The sequence below is a fragment of the Macrotis lagotis genome, chromosome 2 (assembly GCF_037893015.1).
Source record: "Macrotis lagotis isolate mMagLag1 chromosome 2, bilby.v1.9.chrom.fasta, whole genome shotgun sequence".
Taxonomy (NCBI): Eukaryota; Metazoa; Chordata; class Mammalia; order Peramelemorphia; family Peramelidae; genus Macrotis; species Macrotis lagotis.
Window position 1 is genome coordinate 220,566,880 of NC_133659.1, and position 21,152 is coordinate 220,588,031.

The following is a 21,152-nucleotide window of genomic DNA, read 5'->3' on the forward strand; positions in this document are numbered from 1 at the left end:
CTTCCTTCTTTGACAATTAAAGCTCTTCACAACCTGGTCTCTTCCTGTCTCTCTAGTCTTTCTCCTACTTATGTGCTTTTGCAAAGGCTCAACCCAAAACCTAGAATGTGCTCCTTCATCACCTCCGCCTCTCAGAATCACCTTAAATTCTACCTTCTGTGAAAGGTTTTCCCTAGTACTCCCAACTTGTGATTTCCCCTTTAAAGTCACCTTCTATCTCTCCTCTGTATCTTATACCTTCTCTTTCAAAATAAAATATAACATTTTGATAATTTATTTAATTATATCTAGCAAAGGGTGAGTGACCAAGAACCTGCCTGTTGACTCCAGAAGGCAGAATTTAGAAATAATTGTTGTAGAGAAAATGTAGAGAGGAAGATTTAGGCTTGATACAAGGAAAAACTTCCTAACAACTAAAGTTATCCCAAATTAGAATGGGCTGTCTCTAGCAATAGTAGATTTCCTCACAAGCAAAGACTGAATAATAAATATGGATGTGTTCTAGAATGGATTTTTGATCAGCCTGAGGTTCAAATAGATGGTCAGTTTAACTCTCAATTTTTTTTCATTCCGACAAGAAAATCACTAAGGTACCTCTAGCACTAAAATTCCAAGTGTAAGTCTGGATGATCCATTTCTTGGTGATCCAAAACATTACCCCAAGGTACAAGGTTAACTTGATTCCAGCATGAGCCATTGTATGGATAATGTGGTTATCAAGAGCCTTTCTTTCTATGAAATGTGCTTCCCCTAACCTAATTCCTACAACCAATACTGTTCTCTAGACATAAAGAATTAAGAATTTATAACAACCTAAAAAAATCACTGGGCACCTCAAGAGCCTACAGAAAACTCAGCATTTTCAGTTCTAATTCCAATATCAACAACTCTCTTTAAGTATGGAAAACAATCTAGGATATCTCAAAATATACCAATTCCATCTTGCTAATAACTCAGACCTTTCTACTTGTACTGACTCAAAAAGCAATACAAATATAAGCTGGACTCTTATTTCCCCTTTTTTGTTTATATTCTGGTCTGAACTTGGCCTGTTGGGGTGGCACCAAAGGCCTATGAGCTTCAAAAGACTGAAAAATTGGCACCAAAATAAGAACACCCACATCTAATTCTGCACCAAAATCCTTTATGAATAGCAAGCCTCCACCTTAAAGAGTTAAATAAATATGAGCTATTATTTTATGGGAGAAAGTATCACAGAACAGGTAAGAGTCTGGATTTGTTTAAATGAGATTTCCAGTAAGCAAAGAATTCATTTCACAGAGTATATTCTGAATACCTAATATGTAGAAGGCAGTAAAAAATTAAATTACAACATGGTCCCCTGTCCTCAAGAGCTCATAATTTAGTTGAGGAGACAAGACTTACAAAAATAAAACAATTAGAGGAGTTAATAATTAGGTTCTAGAGAAATAAAGAAATAGGATAGTTATTTTTTAAAAAGGACCAGACAGGGGGCGGCTAGGTGGCACAGTGGATAAAGTACCAGCCCTGGAGTCAGGAGTAGCTGGGTTCAAATCCGGTCTCAGACACTTAATAATTACCTAGCTGTGTGGCCTCGGGCAAGCCACTTAACCCCATTTGCCTTACAAAAACCTAAAAAAAAAAAAAATAAAAAATAAAAGGACCAGACAGACTTGCAGACCTACCAGATTTTTTTTTAAATCATGACTAGCAATGACATGAAATACAGATAGAAGTCATAATTCAAGAAAAGAAACAAGAAAATAGTGGTAAGAAAGTCTAGAGACTCTGATATATTTCTGTTTCTCATACTGTGGAAAAAACTTTATTTCAAGACAAATGAAACAGGAAAGAAAATAGAGTAGTTCTGACTTCTTACTCTTTGATCTATATAGAGATCACTGCTAGATATATACCCTCAAAGTAGCCAATGACAAAAAGGGTCCCAAACATCACCAAAATATTTATAGCAATACTATTTATACTTGCAAAGATATAAAAACAAAAACATTCATCGATGCAGAATGACCAGAGTATGTGACATGAATGTATGGAATAATACTGCACTGTAAGAGACAATGTATATGAGAGAAGTATGGAAGTCTCATATGAATTTCACAAAGTGAGCAAAACCAGGAAAATGTGTGTGTGTGTGTGTGTGTGTGTGTGTGTGCACGCGCACGCGCGCACAAAACAAAACTGAATGCTGTGAAATTGTGAGATTATGATAACCAAATCTAATGGTCCCAAAGGAGCGTGCACTTCCTATATCTCTTTGCAAGGAGCTGTTGTTCTAAATAGAAAGAATTCATCTAAGTAGTCCAGATCACTCTCTCCTAGGACTACCCCTATTCCAACAGACCTAAGGGCCACTTATTTAATTATTCCTATGAAATTCCTACCTCCCATACTTGAATCTTTTCCTTCTACAGATTTCACAGAAATATGTTCATATAAATAGTGCACAGTACACCATCTTGAATAAGTGGAACAGGAATTTACAAAGACTTCTCCTTTTTCTTCCCCCTGCACCTCAAACAAAAAGTTACTGCCCAAATCATACTTTAGGCTATATAGGAAAAAGGAGTAAGAAAACAAGGCAGAAAAGGTCCAGGTTGGGGCAGCTAGGTGGTGCAGTGGATAGAACACCAGCCCTGGAGTCAGGAGTACCTGAGTTCAAATCCAGCCTCAGAGACTTAATAATTGCCTAGCTGTGTGGCCTTGGGCAAGCCACTTAACCCCACCTGCCTTGCAAAAAAACTAAAAAAAGAAAAAAGAAAAAAAAAAGAAAAGGTCCAGGTTAAGGGCAAAGTAAAAAGTGTCGCATGGAAGGTCAGAAAAGGAATTTATTGTGCAAGTCCCAAATCTCTGCAAAAAATTTGAGAAGAGATATGCCAATAGGACAGTGAGAGAGACCAATAAACAATAACAGAGATAGCCTAAAAAAGATGACCGTATATGTACTTTAGGTAAAGACCCTAGAACACAACCAACCAAGTATCAATAAGGGACATGGAGTCTTTATCCTGTTGAAATGTCCTTTTTATTTTCCTACAATTTATCCAAAAAAAGTTAAACCTTCAGTTTATCACACAACAGCTTAACATCTTTCTCCATAATCACTACACTAATACAGAATCCATCAAGAGCTATACTAGACTAATAGTAAAAATTCTCCTGGGATTATACCATTCTAATCTCTGGTAAGAAGGCCTCTACTGAACAACCTCAATCTATTATTACTTCCTTTATTTATTCCCCCTTTCCTGAAACATTACAAAAAAGACAACAAGGGCTATTCAATGTAATGGTATTTTCATTGTCTTTTGAGCCTAGTGGTCTCTAAAAAGCTAAATCAACTCTTTGCCCACTCCATCATTCAGGTTTTCCCAAAGTCACTGTCATCAAATCTTCTGAAGCAAACTCAACACAGAAGGGTTTCTAAGAGTTCTCTCTTAGCTCTCTACTCTCAAAGACAGAGTCCTGGACCTGAGATAGAATCCAGGCCATTGGAAGAGAACAAGTTACCAGTTTATGAAGTTGGCCAGCTAATAGTGAAGTCTTTGAATCTGAAGTAGTCATTCAAATCTTGGACTACAGGGCAGCATCCTGCTGTGATAGGATTAGTATTGTCAAACTTTATTTCTCTTGAGTTCATTGAATGTGAGGTATGTGCTCTTCCTCATTACCAAAGAACAAAAGATCTGTATGACCCACCTATTGTGACACACTAGGAAGCCAGATTTCACCAAAAGAAAACAAGACCATGGGCAAAATCAGGGCAGTCTGGACAGAAACCAACCAATTCCACCTAACTCTCCTTGGAAGCCAAGCTGCTAAAGATCAGAAGGCAAGCTGAAGTAGAAAAAAGTCAAAAGGAAAAAGCTTCCTGGGCAAAGGAGAAGCATATAAGAACTAAAATGAAAATTTAGACCTTCTCTATATACCAGGAACTTATATGCCAAATGAAGTGAAAAAATGGGTCATTCCCAAAACAGTCATACTACCACATCACTCCAAATCCAAAGTCTTGAGATTTAAGGTTGAAACACTAGAATTCCTGAAAAGGAACTCCTAAAATCAAACAACATTATATACTGAATGACACACTCTCTCACACACCCACACCCATACATTCTCTCTCTCTCTCTCTCTCTCTCTCTCTCTCTCTCATGATCCTTCCCATGAGACTTGAAATTTCAATCCATCTCTGGGAACTACAAATCACAAACAGAAAAAAGAGGGAGAAAAACAAACATGAGATCCTTAATGGCCTTGTTTTCTTCCCTGAGCCCACTGCCTTCCCTGTGCCCTCCCTCTTTCGTGATAATACATTACATGCGCCTTCCGAGGCTGTCCGGCACATCAAACGCCCAGCACTGGCTTTGATGTGTGGCTCCTCCAAAGGGAAATGGCAGGCAGATTAGATTCCCTCATGTTGGGATCTGAGAGGGCCTGTAAACATCTTGTGTGTGAGGACTGCAGCACGCTGAGGGGAGGAGCAGCTTGCAATCGCTTCCAGACCTTCTGCAATCCCAATTAGCAGAGATCTCCCTTCAGAGGACAGTGGGGACCCGGGGGGAAATTCCAGTGGATTTAGGAGACTTCCCCTCACGCACTAGGAAGAGCCATAATGCTTCCTCTGCACAACCTTTCCCAAAAAGTTCTAAACATCTTCAAGGAAAGTGGAGAAGACCCAGCAACCAGGGTTCATATCCAATAGGCATGAGTCCATGGCAAAACAGTTATCTAGATGGATCATGAGAAACTAGATCATAGGAATATGTAAACCTCTCTCTCTCTCTCTCTCTCTCTCTCTCTCTCTCTCTCTCACACACACACACACACACACACACACACACACACACACACACGACAGTTTTGTCTCTTCAGAGTTTAATAGGCATAGGGAATTTACAAAAGTAGGTGGTTCATTAATTTGTCCATGAGAAACAAAGAAGTCCGTTTTAGTAGACCTTCTGTTGACATAACATTCCCTAGCAAAGTCCAAGAAATCTACTCTGTTGGTGTGGGTTAAATGTCTGTTACTATTTGCTTTTGCGGATGCTAGCTTTTTAACTAAGCAGTTCATCATATTACATGTCTAACCATCCCACTTCCATAAAATATACAGTTCCCAGCGATCAGGCTCATTAAGTAAGGTAAGATATTTGAAGCTCTTTTGTGTTCTTGGGCTTTCTGTTTTGGTTTAACAGAATTGGGGCTGGGTCATACAAACTTCAGCCAAGTTAAACCAAAGGCCAGAGACACTCCCTAGACCAAAACAAAGAAACTGACAAAGGTGCAACTTCAAGACCTAAGCCGATCTTCTCTGCCAACTCAGATGCATCACCAAGAGGAAAAGGCAGCATCTCCAAAATGAGGGCTGGAAACTCCTTCAATAAATCAATCAACAAGTATTTATAGAGCACTTTCCTTGTGCCAGGCACTTTGTTAGGCACTGGGAATACAAGCATAAAAAAAGAAATAATCCCTACTCAGGAAGAGTTTACATTTTAATGTAGGAGACGAGTACATATATATCTAATATAAAGACAGTACAAATTAAGACAAGGAAGTTAAATACAAAATACTTAGGAAGGGAAAGCACTAACTGGTAAGAGCTTCATATAGAAAGTAGATGCAGCCTGTATATCTCAAAGAAAAAGTAGCATTTTATGGGGAAGAAATGGGGAAGAAATGTGGAGAGTATGAATTACAGGCACAGGGAATAGCCAATGTAAAAGTTCAGAACCTCAGGAGATGGGGGCAAGTCAAAGATTACAAAAAGAGGAATCATGTAACAGGAAGCTGCAAAAAGAGAATGGGGTCAAGTTTTCTAGGGCTCAAGCCAGATTGAGAAATCTAAATAGAAGAGTTTATAGTTTATCTCAGCAGCAAACGAGAATCAATAGAATATAATGAATGATGTGGTCAGTTCTAGGTTTAATGAAAATCACTTCGGCAATCTAAAGTAAGGAGAAACTTCAAGGAGAAGGATATCACATAGGAAGCATCTCAACAGCCTAGGTGAAGGGTGATGAAGGGCTGAACTAAGAAGGGAAAAAGGGATGAAAAGAGAAAAGGAAAGATTTGGAATTTCTGTCATCCAATCCAAACAGTCCATCTCCTGTCTCAGAGTCTGTCTTCCCTTAAACACAGATCAAGCTCCATCTTCTGCATGAAGCCTCTACAGATGGCCTCGAGAGCCCTCCCTCTCAAACTATCTTGTATTTTAACTACTTTGTATATAATTTTGTAATTATTCACTTGCTATTCATGTTGCATATATATATATATTTATATATGTATTAATTATTTTCTTCCCTTTATATTCCCTTAGAATATAAACTTCCAGTCTTTATACTTATATCCTCGATCTGGCACAAAGTAGACAATAAACTGTTGAATAATTGAGGGAGCAAGAGAAGTCGAAGATAACTCCAAGGATATAAATCTGGGAGAAGATCAGAAGGTGGTACCTTCAACAGAGATACAAAGACTGAGAAAAAGGGTGGGATTAGGGGGAAGATGACAAATTCTGTTTTGGACTCGATGAGTTTGTGATGTCTATGGAACATTAAATAAGGTCTCAGGGGAGAGATTGGAATTCAAGCATGAGATCTGTGAGTTGCTTACAGAGAGATAAATAAGTAAACCCCTAGGAGTTGATGACATCTCTGAGAAAAAGTACAGAAAGAAAAAAGGGTACAGGTCAGATTTTAGAGTTGTGCATAAATGATGAGTATACAGAGTAGGCAGATTGAGAAAAAAAAACAGTAGGAAAGCCAGGAAAAAGTAATGCTCTGAAAATACAGAGAGCAGAGTGTCAAGGAAAAAAGGGTGATCAGAAGTGTCAAACATAACACAAAGGTCAAGAACAATAAGATCTAAGAAAAGACTACCAAAGTTACAACTGAGAGGAAACACACTTTGATTATACAATAAAATATCATTGTGCAAAGATATATGAGGAATATAGAGAAGCATGAAAAAAACATAAATTGGAATGAGAGTGAATTAAACAAAGCCAAGAAAATGATACAAAATCACTACAACGATGAAAATAGAAAAAAAACCACCATAAACTACAATGTGAATATTGAAAAATTTATAAAGAAAACCAGCATGGTTCCAAAGTAGAGATAAGAAAAGATACCTCCAAATTCCTCATTCAGAGGAGAGAGGTCTACAGGTGTGCACACTGAATAAATTTTCAGATTTTTTCAATGTATTAATCAGTTTTATGAATCTTTTTTCTTCCTCCTTTTTTGTTACATAAAAAAAATAGTAATATGGAATGACTATCTGGGAAGGGGAAAGAGATACAAGGAAAAATTCAGGTAATAAAAATCGAAGATATCAATAAAAATTTTTTTTAAAGAGGCCACTGGCAACTTTGGACGCAGCAGTGTTAGTTTAATAAGGCTAGAAGTGAGAGGACAGAAACTGGAACAATGAGTATAGATGGCATGTTTCAGGATTTTGGTTCATAGAAAGTGGAAAGATATACATATTTCCGCATATAGAAAATGCACCCTTTTTCAAAAAATTTGGGGTCTAAAAATTGGGAACATCTTATATAGTGGTGGTAGATTTTTTTTACTTGCATTTCTGCCTTTTCACCCTTGTTATCTTTTGAGCTCATTGTTTCGCATTTGTTAGTGGTATATTAAGGTTACATTTTGCCACTTTCTGCCCAGAAATGACTCACAAAAGATTTTTGTTCAATGCTGAATTCAAGTGAAAAGTGATCCAGTTTGCAAAAGTGAATGGAAATCGTGCTGCTGAACCTAAGTTTGGTCCTCCTCCAACTGAGAAAACAATCCAAGACTCACTACAGAAAGAAGAAACCCAACTGAAAACACCATGGCAGAAGAAGGCCTTGAGAGGCAAGTCAGCAAAATGGCCTGATTTCGAGAGGAAATTGAAGATATGGATCAAAGGGCAATTGGAATTCCTGTGTCTGAGATAAGAATTGCTGATGAAAATTGCTGATGAATGACTGATTTTAAAGGAGGACACAATTGGTGCTTCAGGTTCATGAAATGGAATGGACTAAATGTACCAGACTTGCTCAAAAGATGCCTGAAGTCTATGAGCAGAAGGTCCTTGAATTTCATGATGAATAAAACTTGAGTTCAATAACTTTATGTAAATACATTCTTTTTTCAACTTTTGGACTCCAAAATTAAGGTGTGTCTTTATCTATGGGAGCATCTTATACATGGGGAAATATGATAGGATGATCAGTCAGTCAACTAGTATTTATTAAGCACCTAGTTTATGCCAAATACTGTGTTTTGTTAAATTGGGTTGTGCTTAAGGTAAAAACCAGTCCTTAAACTCAAGAATGCAGACTCTAATTGGGAAGACAACATGGACAGTTATATACAAGCAAATCATATGCAGGACAAATGAGAAGTAATCTCAGAAGAAAGGCATTAAAACAGAAATCTTTAAAAACACATAGGTTTTTTAAAATGATTATTTCATTGGATTCTATTCTTTTACATGAAAAAATAAATTGCTCATTAAAAACGTATCTAAGGGGCAGCTAGGTGGCATATTAGATAGGGCACCAGCCCTGGAGTCAGGAGGACCCAGTTCAAATCTGGCCTCAGACATTTAATAATTACCTAGCAGTGTGATCTTGGGCAAGTCACTCGCCCCAACACCTTGCCAAAAATAAACCCATATCTAGGAAGTTTCACTAATACTTTTTCCCTCCCCCGCCCGCCAAAAAGAAAAGAGGCATTAAGATTAAGACTTAGAAAGACTTCTTGGGGCAGTTAGGTGGAGCACAGGCCCTGGAATCTAGAAAACCCAGTTCAAATCTAACCTCAGAGACTCAATACTTGTTTGGCTGGGTGACTTGAGTAAGTCACTTAACCCTATTACCTTGCAAAAATAAAAAATAAAAAAGGGAAGGAAGGAAGGAAGGAAAACAAAGAGGAAGAGAAAGAAAAGGAGAGAGAGAGAGAGAGAGAGAGAGAGAGAGAGAGAGAGAGAAAAGAAAGAGAAAGAAAGACTTACTGAAGAATGGAGGACTTTCAATGAGATCTGAGCAAAGCCAAAGAAGCTAGAAGAGAGAGAGAGAAAAAGAGGTAAAGGCAGTATGGCAGATGACTAGTAAAAAACCCAGGTATCAGGGACAGCTAGGTGGCATAGTGGATAAAGCACTGGCCCTGGAGTCAGGAGGATCCAAGTTCAAATGTGACCTCAGGCACTTAATAATTGCCTAGTTGTGTGACCTTGGGCAAGTCACTTAACCCCATTGCCTTAAATAAATAAAATTATTTTAAAAAAAGAAATACTATTAAAAAAACAAAAACTAGATATCAGAAGAGTGTCACATGAGAAACAGGGGGCAAATATCACTAGAAGGTAGAGTATGTGGAGGGGAGCCAAGGTGTAAGAATACTGGAAAGGGAGGGAAGAAGGAGAGGAAGGAGTCAGGTCTTGAAAGATTTTAAAGGCAAAATAGAATTTTCTGTTTGATACTGAAGGCTATATAGCGAAGCCCTATAGTTTTTTTGATTGGGGGAATATGAAGATGTTTTCAGTAGAGGATGTTTTGGGTAAAGGATGATTGGAGAGATTTGAGTAAGGGAAATTAACCAAGAAGACTACTGGAAAAGTCCAGGGATGAAGTGATGAGAGCCTACCCTCAGGGTGGTAATGTCAGTGAAGAGAAGGGGATGTATAACAAATGCTATAAAGGTGAAATCTACAGAACTTGGCAGCACAGAAGATGAGAAAGGGTGAAGAATTGAGCATGACAACTAGGTTGCAAGCTTGGTGTAACTGGAAATGTGGGAGCATTCTTGACATTAATGTTGTTCCTTTGTACTCAAAGAAGACCATGACAACAAGGAGGTAAATTGGAGTTGAATGAGGGGGACTTACTCAAAGTTACTACCCTCACTTTCTCTTCTGAAGCCATCTGGGCCCAATGGCCAGATATGAATCAGGACACTGGAGATGGTCCTGAATGAGAGGTAATCAGGGTTAAGTGACTTGCCCAAGGTCACACAGATAAAGCCTCAAGTGCATGAAGCTGCATTTGAACTCAGGTCCTCCTGATTCCAGGGCTAGTGTTCTATAGGGAAGTTATGAAGAAGGGACTGTTTACAGAAACAAAGAGGTGAAACAATTTTTAAAGGAAACTAAAATTTTAAAAGGGACATATCCTAATGGTAAAGGTAAGGAAATAGATTATAAACTGATAAAAAGACTTTCTCATCTCTCCCACCCCTAGTTTCAACTAGAGTTCAGTTTTGAACATGATGAGTTTAATAAGTCTACAAGACAACCAGTTTGACAAATCCAAAAGACAGTTGGAGAGACGTAAGCCTGAAAACTGAGAAGAAGTTAGAGCTATATTAGCAGATCTGAGAGTCATTTGCAAAAAAGATGATGATAAGTAAAGTTTGGGGTCTAGTGAAAGTTTTTTAAAGATGAAGAAACGGACATTTGGTAGAGGAAAACCTAGTAGGTGGGGAAAGGTTGAAGATTAGAGAGAAGGTATAAATGAGTGAGTAATGTGCTGGTAAAAAATAAAAGGGGATGGATTCAATTTCCCACATGTGGAGGGACTGGATTTAGGAAAAAAGGTCATAGAAACTGGAATAAAGCAGGAGAGAATGGGAAGGGATGCCATGTGATTTTAAGATAAAGAGGAGAGAACAGGGAACTCAGGGCAGATGGACTGTTAAATTTCTTTCTTTTTTTTTTTTTTTTGGTTTTTGCAAGGCAAATGGGGTTAAGTGGCTTGCCCAAGGCCACACAGCTAGGTAATTATTAAGTGTCTGAGGTCGGATTTGAACCCAGGTACTCCTGATTTCAGGGCCAGTACTCTATCCACTGTACCACCTAGCCGCCCCTAAATTTCTCAACAAAATAAGAAGTGAAGTCCAAAGCTGAGAGGAAAAGGTAAAGGAGAGCTGTGGAAGGCTTGAAGAGAAGAGGAGATTTGGAATAGCTACTGTGGGGAATGAGATAAGAAAGAAATTAATTATGGAATAAAAGGATTTTGCTGGGGGGGGGCAGTTGAGATTAGATAACAAATCAGTATTATACCAAGTCACCTCAATTATGTGAATTCCTTCACCTCTATTCACCAGCACATAAGTAGTAAAGTGGAAGCAGTTGGTAGGAGTAACAAAGGGTTGCAATTTGACAAAGTATGTTATGATAGAACAAAGTGATTCAAGAGTTGATGACATTATGGAAATAAATTAAGTTAACCATAGGATTAAGACTAAGAAAGTATGGAAAGTGAAGCCATAGCATGAATAAATAACCCGCGAAAGAAGTGAGGGGTAGAAGGATTGAGGCAAGGTCAATTTAGAATAGGCTTAGAAAGGGTGAGGCAGAGGGAAAGATTTAATGAGTAGAGGTTATGGTTAAAGGAAGGAATGTCAGAGCTTTTGGTCATGGAAGAGGACCATTTGTGGGTAATGGTTAGATCCAGGCTATGACCATCCCTTTTTGTGGTTGAAGTGGAGTAGAGGAGGTCAAAGAATTTAAAGAAGAATTGGGAAGTTAGGGAGTTTGAAGAAGCATCAGTATGAATGTCAGAAATGACCTAGTTATAAGGATGCTCTGCTTCACTTAAATCCAATCCATCTACAAGTCAAGACCTCAATCTGTTGATGTCATTGGACCTCTTCTGTTATTGTTTGTCCTATCTCCTCAAAGAGGACTATAACATTAGGAAAGTGATACCATGACTTGCAAGTGAATTGGATTTAAATGAGGGAAGACAGATGAGCTAAATATCCAACCAATAAATGCATTAAATCTAAGATCCTTGTTCTCTCAGTAGAAATTGAACTCTATCTTAAGGGAATTCTACCTTTTCTGTCTCATCTAGGTGAAAACAAGTTAGAAATACCAGCATATACTAGAAATCGAGGTAGAATTCAGGCCACCAGGAGAAAAGAAAGCATATATTCAATAAACTGAAATTTTAAATGTGACTTGTTATTCCTAAGATCAAAGAAGTATAGGTTGATAAAAGGACCCCCCAACACACATATCCCCTCCCCTACCCCAATTCAAGAATAACAACAAATTTTCTACTTTTTTCAATTGAGCAAAATGAATGAAAGGAAAGAAAAATCCACGTTGCTTATTTTTATGAGAGCTACCAACACTAATATAGATAATAGCTACTTTCTGGCAACACAAAAAACCATAAAGATTTAGTAGGAAAGAACAAAAAAGAATCAAACATTGATAAGACAGTGTGACTTAGCAGAAACAAACCAGACCTGGAATCAGCAGATGGCTGGATTCAAATCCAACCTCTTTCTGAACAAGGGCAAATCACTAAACCTCTCTGAACCTAACAGTGCCCATCTCACAGGGTTGGTGTAAGAAGCACTTTATATATATATGCATATATATATATGCATATATATATGCATATATATATATATAAATAATTTATTATTATCATCAAAGAGTCAAAGAGTCAGGTAAGCCAAATAAGGATAAAGAAACGCACATTCTACAGTCTGCACAATTCACACCAGCCTCAGCATCTAAACTAGTGCAGTCTTCCAAAGCCACAAAAAAAAAAGCAGAGAGGAATTATCTTTGGAGCACAGTTTATTAGTTTGACATTTACAAAAAAATGCCACATTGTTCTTGAACTGACTTCAGAGAAATTGCGGCTTCAAGCAGAGGGTACAGCAAAAGGAGAGGTAAATGGAGCACCCAACCTCTCTAAGCCTGAGAAATCTCTATTAATTGCAAGCTACTGTCTGAGTGTAGTCAGGTTTTCCAAGATGGCTGTTGAATTCATACCATTATCAGCCAAGCAAAGCATGCTCTGAACAAAAAAATGTGCTGACTTGTCCTTCGCATCAAATTAGCATGACTTCTGCCCTTCGAAGAATAAGCCAGCACCAGTGAAAAAGGTTCCAGAAGGAGCACCTTGCATTAAACGAGGTGTGGACACTATTAAATGGATTTCATTTCTGTAGGACCCTGTGATTCATCTACTTGTTATTAAGCCTTACCTTCCAAGAGGGACTAGGAAACCTGTGTCCAAGAAAAAAGATTCTGGAGAACAGGGGCAGAAATGGAGAAAAGTGGATGCCATTCAGTCTGCATCTTGGAAATAAGTGGTTTGCCATAGTAGCCAGTTCCAAGGGTTATCCAAGAGTTACTACCACCCCCCCAAAAAAAGCACTCTGGAAATTGCTTCGAGTAAGGATGGAAGGTAAAGACAATTCTGCTGTATCCTTCAGACAGTGTACTATGTTTGTGTCTTTGCCAATAGCATGTAACAACCTCTTATTAAAAAACTACAAGTTATTCTTCCTTCCAGAAGGTAAAATGTAAGAACTAGAGAAATCCAGTTTCTTATCAGGTAAACAAAATGAAGATGTTCTTCAGAGAAATGCTTAAGAAATGTAACAAAAATGGAGAAGAATAAAAAGGAAGAGAGTAATTCTCACTGTCAAGACAGTGAAAGTATATAAAACAAAGACGTAAGGAAAGATTCGTTGAATACTTGAACATCTACAATATATACAGTTCTTCCCAGCGTAGGGGAAACTGGGCTATCTCTGGAGAGAACAATAAGGAAACAGGTTCCAAGGGTAACATCAGGGGATAGTGGTGATAGTAGAAGGAAGAAGAGAAAAATAATGAAGGAGTACTGTTAAAGGGTGCTGAAACAGTTATTTAATAATGATATAAATAAGAGAACACATGAATCTCAAACATGACCAAGAATCTCTCAAGAGATTCTAATGGCTACTGTATACTTCTAGTTATTCTGAACACATGATAAGATCAGAAGATACAGAGAACAATGTTGTTAAAAATTATTTAGCCTTGGTTTAAAAAATCTGGCTAGTAAAAAAAGAGCCTTGGAAGAAAAGGTGGTATTTTTATTATTGTTGCTGATTTAAATGCATAAGGATACTTACTGAAACATTTGCTCTAGCAAAGTAGAGCAGTTATAAAATTCTTATAGTATTTTAATAACTTTATCCTCAAAACAATAAAGGTAACAATAAAAGAAACTGCTACACCAAAAAGGAGAAACCAGGGCTGTCTGATGCACTAGAATAATAGGAATGTTAGAGACAAGTGACCCACCATCACAGGTTAGTTAAAGTGACTTCTGGTGAGAGGGAACCCAATTCCCCCAGAGCTAGTACATTCTTCCTCTGAATAGCTTTGTCACAAATTTCCTCTTAGATCAAGACTAAATCTTCCACCCCTCAACTTCAATCAATTGTTCCTAATTCTGATCTATGGGGCCAACAGAGTAAATCTAATCCTTCCTCTATGTGACTGCCCTTCAACCCTTCAACTACTTGACCACAGCTCCAACATGCCCCCTAAAGGAGAAATCTTTGAAGAGGTACAACTCCTTAATCATTCACTGAGTTCTGAAGTTACTATATCTCCCACTTTTATGAGGTATTTATACCTTTTTGATAAATGGGATAAACTCTAGATAGCTCTTAGAAATGTGATAAGTCAAATAAGATGACTAATAAGGTAATCAAACAAAATGCATTTATTAGCAACTTATAAAGTTCCTGGCACTGCACTAAACTCTGGAGAAACAAAGATAAAAGTGAAAATCATACTTGCCCTGAAGAAACTCAATAGGGGAGACAACATGTACATTTTTAAATATATACATAATATGTATGGAATGGATAGAAGGTTCAACATGATTGCATTTGCATAATCTGTATCAGATTGCTTGTTGTCTTGGGGAGGGAGGTGGAAAAGGGAAGGAAAGAAGGGAGAAATATTTGGAACTCAAAATCTTATAAAAAAAAAGAACACTGAAAACTATCTTTACATGCTATATGGGCATGACAAATGCTGAAAATTGTTTTGTTTGACTATACATCTGTAACAGGGATTTGGTTTTTCTTGCTTTCTCAAGGGGAAAAGGAGGGATATAGAAGGGTGTAGAGGTGGACTTTCACTGATTGAAAAAAAAAAAATTAACTTCTGACCTCCAGTAGCTAGAGCCAGACCTGTTCCTGATTTCTTCTTTTCCAAAAAAAGCAATGGATAAACTAAGGTCAGAGAAATTAAAGACAAACTCCTCTATCCTATCCTCATTTTCATCCTAATTATCTAAAAGGACTAAACTAGTATCAAACTAGTAAGAAGTTTGATTTCAGAAACTCTTAAAATTTCTGAAATGCCTGAAATTTCAGGAAGGCTTTTTTTTTCTATAATCAGAAATAAAAGGCTTAAAATGTAAATCTGTGATTGACTTAATTCACTCATACCAAAGTATAAATTGTGCCTTTCCAGGCTAAAGAACAAGAGGTCATTAGGCACCTAAAGAGGTCTGCCCCAGGACCAAGAATACAAAACTGAGACTTCTGATTTTACATGCCTAGGGCTGGCCCTGTTTACCTGTTTACTTTCAACATATAAATGCTATAAGATTTTTTTCTCCTGTCCAATTTGACAGGGTTAGCTGGAACTACAGAGCAAAGCACAAGCTTAATAGACATTTCTTCAGAGTCAAATGTTGAAGGATAGTATTGTTTCACATAAATATAAAGCTTTAGAGGAAGGAAGATTTGGTTTGTTTTTTACAAAATAGAACTAATTCTGTTATAAAGTAGGTTCTTTATTAATCAAGGTTTATTAATAAAGGAATTACCTTTTTCCTTCTCTCCCATTTAAGGATCTCCAAAGTATTAAGTCATTTTCTGGGAGAAAAAATCTTATTTTCTCCCTCATAATCTATCAAGTCTCAGGATCCTTGAAGAGAATTAAAGCTACTTGTTCCCTTCCTCTTATAATATCCAAAATTAAGGGTTAATAACTTTAAACAGGAAACTTAATGAGGGAGTTTATTCCAACCTTATTATAAAGAAACTGTAAAACCAACATTCTAATTTCAAATAAGTTAAACTTAAAACCAGTTTTCTCAAAAAAAAAAAAATCTTAGAGCACCATAAGTCTAATACCCAAAAGTCTAACTAATACAAATCACCCAGAATTAACCAGTTCTTTAGATTCCCAATCACAGGCCTGGCAATGTCACATACTTAAAATAGGATTCAGGACCTTCTACCCCTGAAGAATGTATGATAAACATTCATAATTTTTTCTTACCTGGTTTGAACAAAATGAACAAGAATTTCCCAGAGTGTCTGACGAGAACAAAATGTATCTTGTAACCTAGTGCCATCATCCAATTGCAATGCAATTCGAACCTATGGGGGGGAAAAGGCAAAAAAAAAATTAGATGCATTAATTAGCAAGGATAACAGCTTTTTTATCCTCAAATACTAAACTACAGAGAGAGACTGAACCAAACAACATAATTGCAAAAGTACAAAGTAAAAAAATGTTATCTGGTGACCCTCCTTCAAAACACAATGTGGAGGGGCAGCTAGGTGGTGCAGTGAATAAATCACCAGCCCCGGAATCAGGAGGTCCTGAGTTTAGATTTGACCTCAGATACTTACTAATTACCTGTGTGATCTTAGGCAAGTGCTTAACCCCATTGCCTTGCCAAAAAAAAAAAAAAAACCCACAATGTGAGATTTATATGAAACAATGGGAGTAGAAAATCTGTTAGAAAAAAGTTTCTTTTCTACCTGAATGACAATTGACAACAGTCACAGACCAAAAAGAGCCTAGATTTTAGTTGTATGGTTTCAAGCAACAAGTACGTTTCTACTTCAGAATGGGAGCATTAGGGAAAGAATAAAACTACTATTTTCCTAAGCCCTAGCAAATGGGCAAATGAAGAGCAGCACCCAGATCTCCCAGAGAACTAAAGACAAAGAATGCCTGTAATAAACTTCCCCTCTACTCAAGAGTTTAACTATTAATTTATTAATTTAGACTATACCAGTTTAGAATGCACAGTAAATTAAAATAACTTTCTCCCCCAATTTTATGATCAATCTAATACCATGTTTTCAGATTCTGTTCTGAGACCAAAGTTTTGCTCGAACAAAACTCCCAAACTTTGAACTACCCCTTCCCCATACTTTTGCTTTGCAGTTTACCTCCATTTCTATTACAGTATCAGGAATACAACTAGCTTAAAAACTACTCCTCTGTCCCCATACTTTCTTATTCTTGACATTCACCTAATAACCCAGGTATTCTACAAACACTCTAAACAGGCCATTTTCTCTTCTAGTATCTGCTTTAGGCCTAGTCTAAACTTCTGAATAGGCATCCTTCTCACTATTCCTTTCTATTCAAACCAGCCCTCTTTTAATACACTCAAGCTACTTAACTTCATTTCTGATAAGTATCATATTTTAAAGCATTTTCCAAATTGTGTTCCATATAAAGTAAATAGGAGTTCCATAAGAATTTTCCTTAAAATAATATTTTTCTTTTTAAGTTGTCCATGAAGTCATACATGTATTAAAAATATTTACTACATATGGCCACTTTTGAGTATGAAAACTACCTTTATGTCCTCCTTTCTGTCCCTAAACTTCTCAACATCCTTTATCCCTGCGGTTTAATATAGTTCCAATTCTCTCTGAACTGGCATTGAGATGAGCTCTATTCATATAGTTCGGGCCCTAAAGATCTCTATGACAACAAATTATAATTTAAAAGTATTCGTCTTTAGAGTACCGCTGCAGTCAGGAAGACCCGAGTTCAAATTTGACCTCAGACACTAGCTGTGTGACCTCAGTCAAGTCACTTAACCCCACTGCCTTGCAAAAAAAAAAAAAAAGACTTTTCAAATAACAACACTTTTCAAACTACAACTGACTTTTCTATGCAAATAATCCAAATCAGCAAATAAGTTATCCTACTACCTAATATCCTCAGTTAGCTCTAGGCAGGAGAGATGATAAATGGGAAAACTGGGGGGAATGTGGAGGTATAACAGAACTACTGGTATAAGGTACTAATGCCCTGAACCAGGCTGCAGTAGGAAAAAAGAAAAATTTATAAAAGACATGCTGCAAAAAGAACTTGATGTCTAGCAATAAGGAATGAGGGAGATACAAAATAAATATGACCTACAACAGTTTAAACAGGGGATAGAGAAGAGGAAAGGAGTAGGAGAATCAAGAGAACAGTAATAGAAAGAGAGAGGCTGGGAAGAATCAGCCTAAGACTAAGATGATGAATTCAGTTTTAAACATGGCAAGTTAATGGTGATGGTAGACCATTCAAGATATCCTAAGTACAAGGGGCAGCTAGGTGGCCCAGAGGATGAAGCACCAGCCCTGAAGTCAGGAGAATCTCAGTTAAAATCCAGCCTCACAAACTTAATTACCTAGCTGTGTGACTTTGGACAAGTCACTTAACTCCACTACTTTGCAAAAACAAACAACAACAACAACAAAAAAGATGCCCTAAGTACCTTATGATACTGAATCTCAAATAAATTAACAAGACTAGAGAAAAACAGATTTTGACACAGATCATAATTGAAACTGCTAAAGTGGATGAGTTCTTGAAAAGAAAAAAATCACAAGGATAAAATGCAGAGATTCAAGAACTGAATGATAGCCACAAGAAATAAAAAGTCATCAAAATAAGAAAGAATATTTAAAGAAATGGAAGAACCAGAAGATTATAATATTCCCTATGTCTTTTCTTCCCTATACTTTTTCTAGACAGAACTAGGATCCCCTGGCAGAGGCAACCATAGCATACATCAGTCACTCAATCTATGTAAGTTAAAATCAGTTTAACCTAAAAGGTTCCTTCTTGACAATCAATTAGAAGCTTCAGTATTGAGACTTCTAGGTTACATGAGCAACAAGATAAAAGATCAGATATTGTCTCAGATATCCACAATATCTCAAACCTCTCTTAAACAGAATAAACAGAAATTAAGTACTAAAGATAAAGCAACTCCATGGTTTAGGGCACCTAGAACCTCAAAGAAGGTTAAAATAAAAAACAAACAAAAATATGAATTGATCCTAAACTCACTCAGCACCTCTTAAGGATCTGATGCATGAAAACAGGTAAACAACAAAACCCAGTGCCACACCTTCATTCCTTCTCCCTCTTTCCAGTGTCACAGGGACTAGACTTCAGGCTACAGATAATTGCTTGGGGAGTGAAAGACTAAAGAATGTGGCAGCCCCATCAGAAACAAAAGTCTCTTGAGGGACACAATCCTATAGCTCCAGCACAGCAGTCCTGCCAGTGGTACGGTAAATCAACCCTTAGCATCAGTGCTACAAAGCTATGATATGCCAGTGGAATTCTATAAAAGCAACATAGAAGAAGGAAATAGACTACTACAGACAGAGTAGGGGCTAAAACATTCCACTAAGTATACGGGAAAGGGCACAGCAGTCAGATGGGGCCATTTCTGACTAACCCAAAAATACTTGGGGCAGAGACTTAAACTGGTGAATCATTAATTATATAGAATAGGAGGAAGCTGAATCACTTTGAAATCTAGCCCCCCAAAGAAACCAACATTAGAGGAGACAGGGTCAGAAAATGAACATGGCAAAATCAGAGGGAAATAAAGATTATAATTATCAAAGATCTAAGAAAAAAGAAATATTGATCATAAGCAGATGAATCAGCAAGGAAAATATCAACAATAAAATGAAATATAGCCTCCAGACCCAATCAACAAGTTCAGGCATCTGTGAATAAATACTTGTCTCAGAAAAAGGAAAGTCTACAGAGAAGAGTATGAAAAGGGAGGAAGAACTGAAAAGAGGTAGCAAAGAAATAGGTTAAAGGTAAAGGAACACAGTACTAGCAGAAGATAGGGGGAAATTTTTATTAAAAAAACCAAAAACCAAATATTAGAGACAGAGAAAAACATAAACCTAATTCTCATAATGTGAAATGTGAATGGATTTAAACAAGCCAATAAAACAAAAAAAAGCAGTAGACTGGATAAGAAAATAAAACCCTACAATTTGTGGTTTACAAGAAACATCTTAAAAAACCAAGACATAATACAAAATTAAACTGAGATTATATGCCTGAAATATAGTAAGCATTATATAAATGTTAACTATTTTTAAATAACTGAAGGAATATTCAGTATTCACACTATAACAAAAATTGCAAAAGTATAAAAATTAATTTCTACCTTTAATGCTGTCAACCATATGATCACCAAGGGAAGACTTTATACAACATGGCAAAATAATAACAAAATTCATTTGGAAAAACATAAACTCTAGAATGTTAAGAGAAATAATGACAAGAAGGAGGGATAAAGAGGAACTAGCAGTTCCAGCCTTCAAATTACATTATGAAAGAGCAGTCATCTGAATCATCTAGTATTGGTTAAAAAATAATAATAAAACAATCTAGACAAGGGAAGTTCAAAAGTAATAGAACCCAGTATTTGATAACAAGGAAAATATAAATTATCCCAGGAGAAAAAAATCCCTTCTCTAATAAAAACTATTAGGAAAACTGGAAAGCAGTCTGACAGAAATAAGGCTTAGACCACACCTTACACCATCAACAAAAAATATAAATGGATATAAAACTCCACAGCAGCTAAGTGGGACAGTATAGAGCACTAGCCCTAGAGTCAGGAAGACTGGAGTCCAAATCCAGCCTCAGACACTTGATACTTAATAGTCATTCGACCTTGGGTAAGTCACTTAACACCATGGCCCCATAATAAAAAACAAAAATAATCATAATCATAAAGATCCTACTCTAAAAAATTGGAAGAAAAATTGATCAGATACCATTGCAGATAGCTGATATATTCTTAACTAAATAATAAAGATAATTACAATATAAAAAAGATAACTGATTACTTAAAACTCAACTTCTGCACAAAATTAACGCACTTCAGATAAAAAAAGAGAAATGGTCAAATTGGACAAAACTTCATATCAAATTTCTCTGATAAGAATTTGGTATCCAAAACATATAAACAATTAACAAATACATATTAGGATAGTCATGATAAAATAGATAAATGGTCAAATGATTTCAACAAATAGTTCTTAAAAAGAATTGTCATGTATCTACAATCACATGAAAGAAAACTCCAAATTTCTATTAAGAGAAATGTAAATCAAAATAACTGCAGTTTTACCACATAACCTGCACATTGGCAAAAATGAAAAAAAAAAAGAAATAATCAATGTGGGTAGGTTGTAGAATAGTCATGCTAACATATGTTAGTGGAGCTGTGAAATAATTTAAGCATTTTAGATAGCAAT

The 21,152-nt window shown here is 36.7% G+C and overlaps 1 protein-coding gene across 3 annotated transcripts in view; it reads right to left on the reverse strand.

The window, feature by feature from the left end:
• Positions 1-21,152, reverse strand: part of ASPSCR1 (ASPSCR1 tether for SLC2A4, UBX domain containing) — a 137,568-nt gene that overhangs the window by 102,975 nt on the left and 13,441 nt on the right. For all 3 annotated transcript variants that reach the window (XM_074224855.1, XM_074224857.1, XM_074224856.1), the window contains exon 4: positions 16,108-16,208. In XM_074224855.1, coding sequence (XP_074080956.1) covers positions 16,108-16,208 — 101 coding nt within the window. The remainder of the gene's footprint in view (positions 1-16,107; positions 16,209-21,152) is intronic.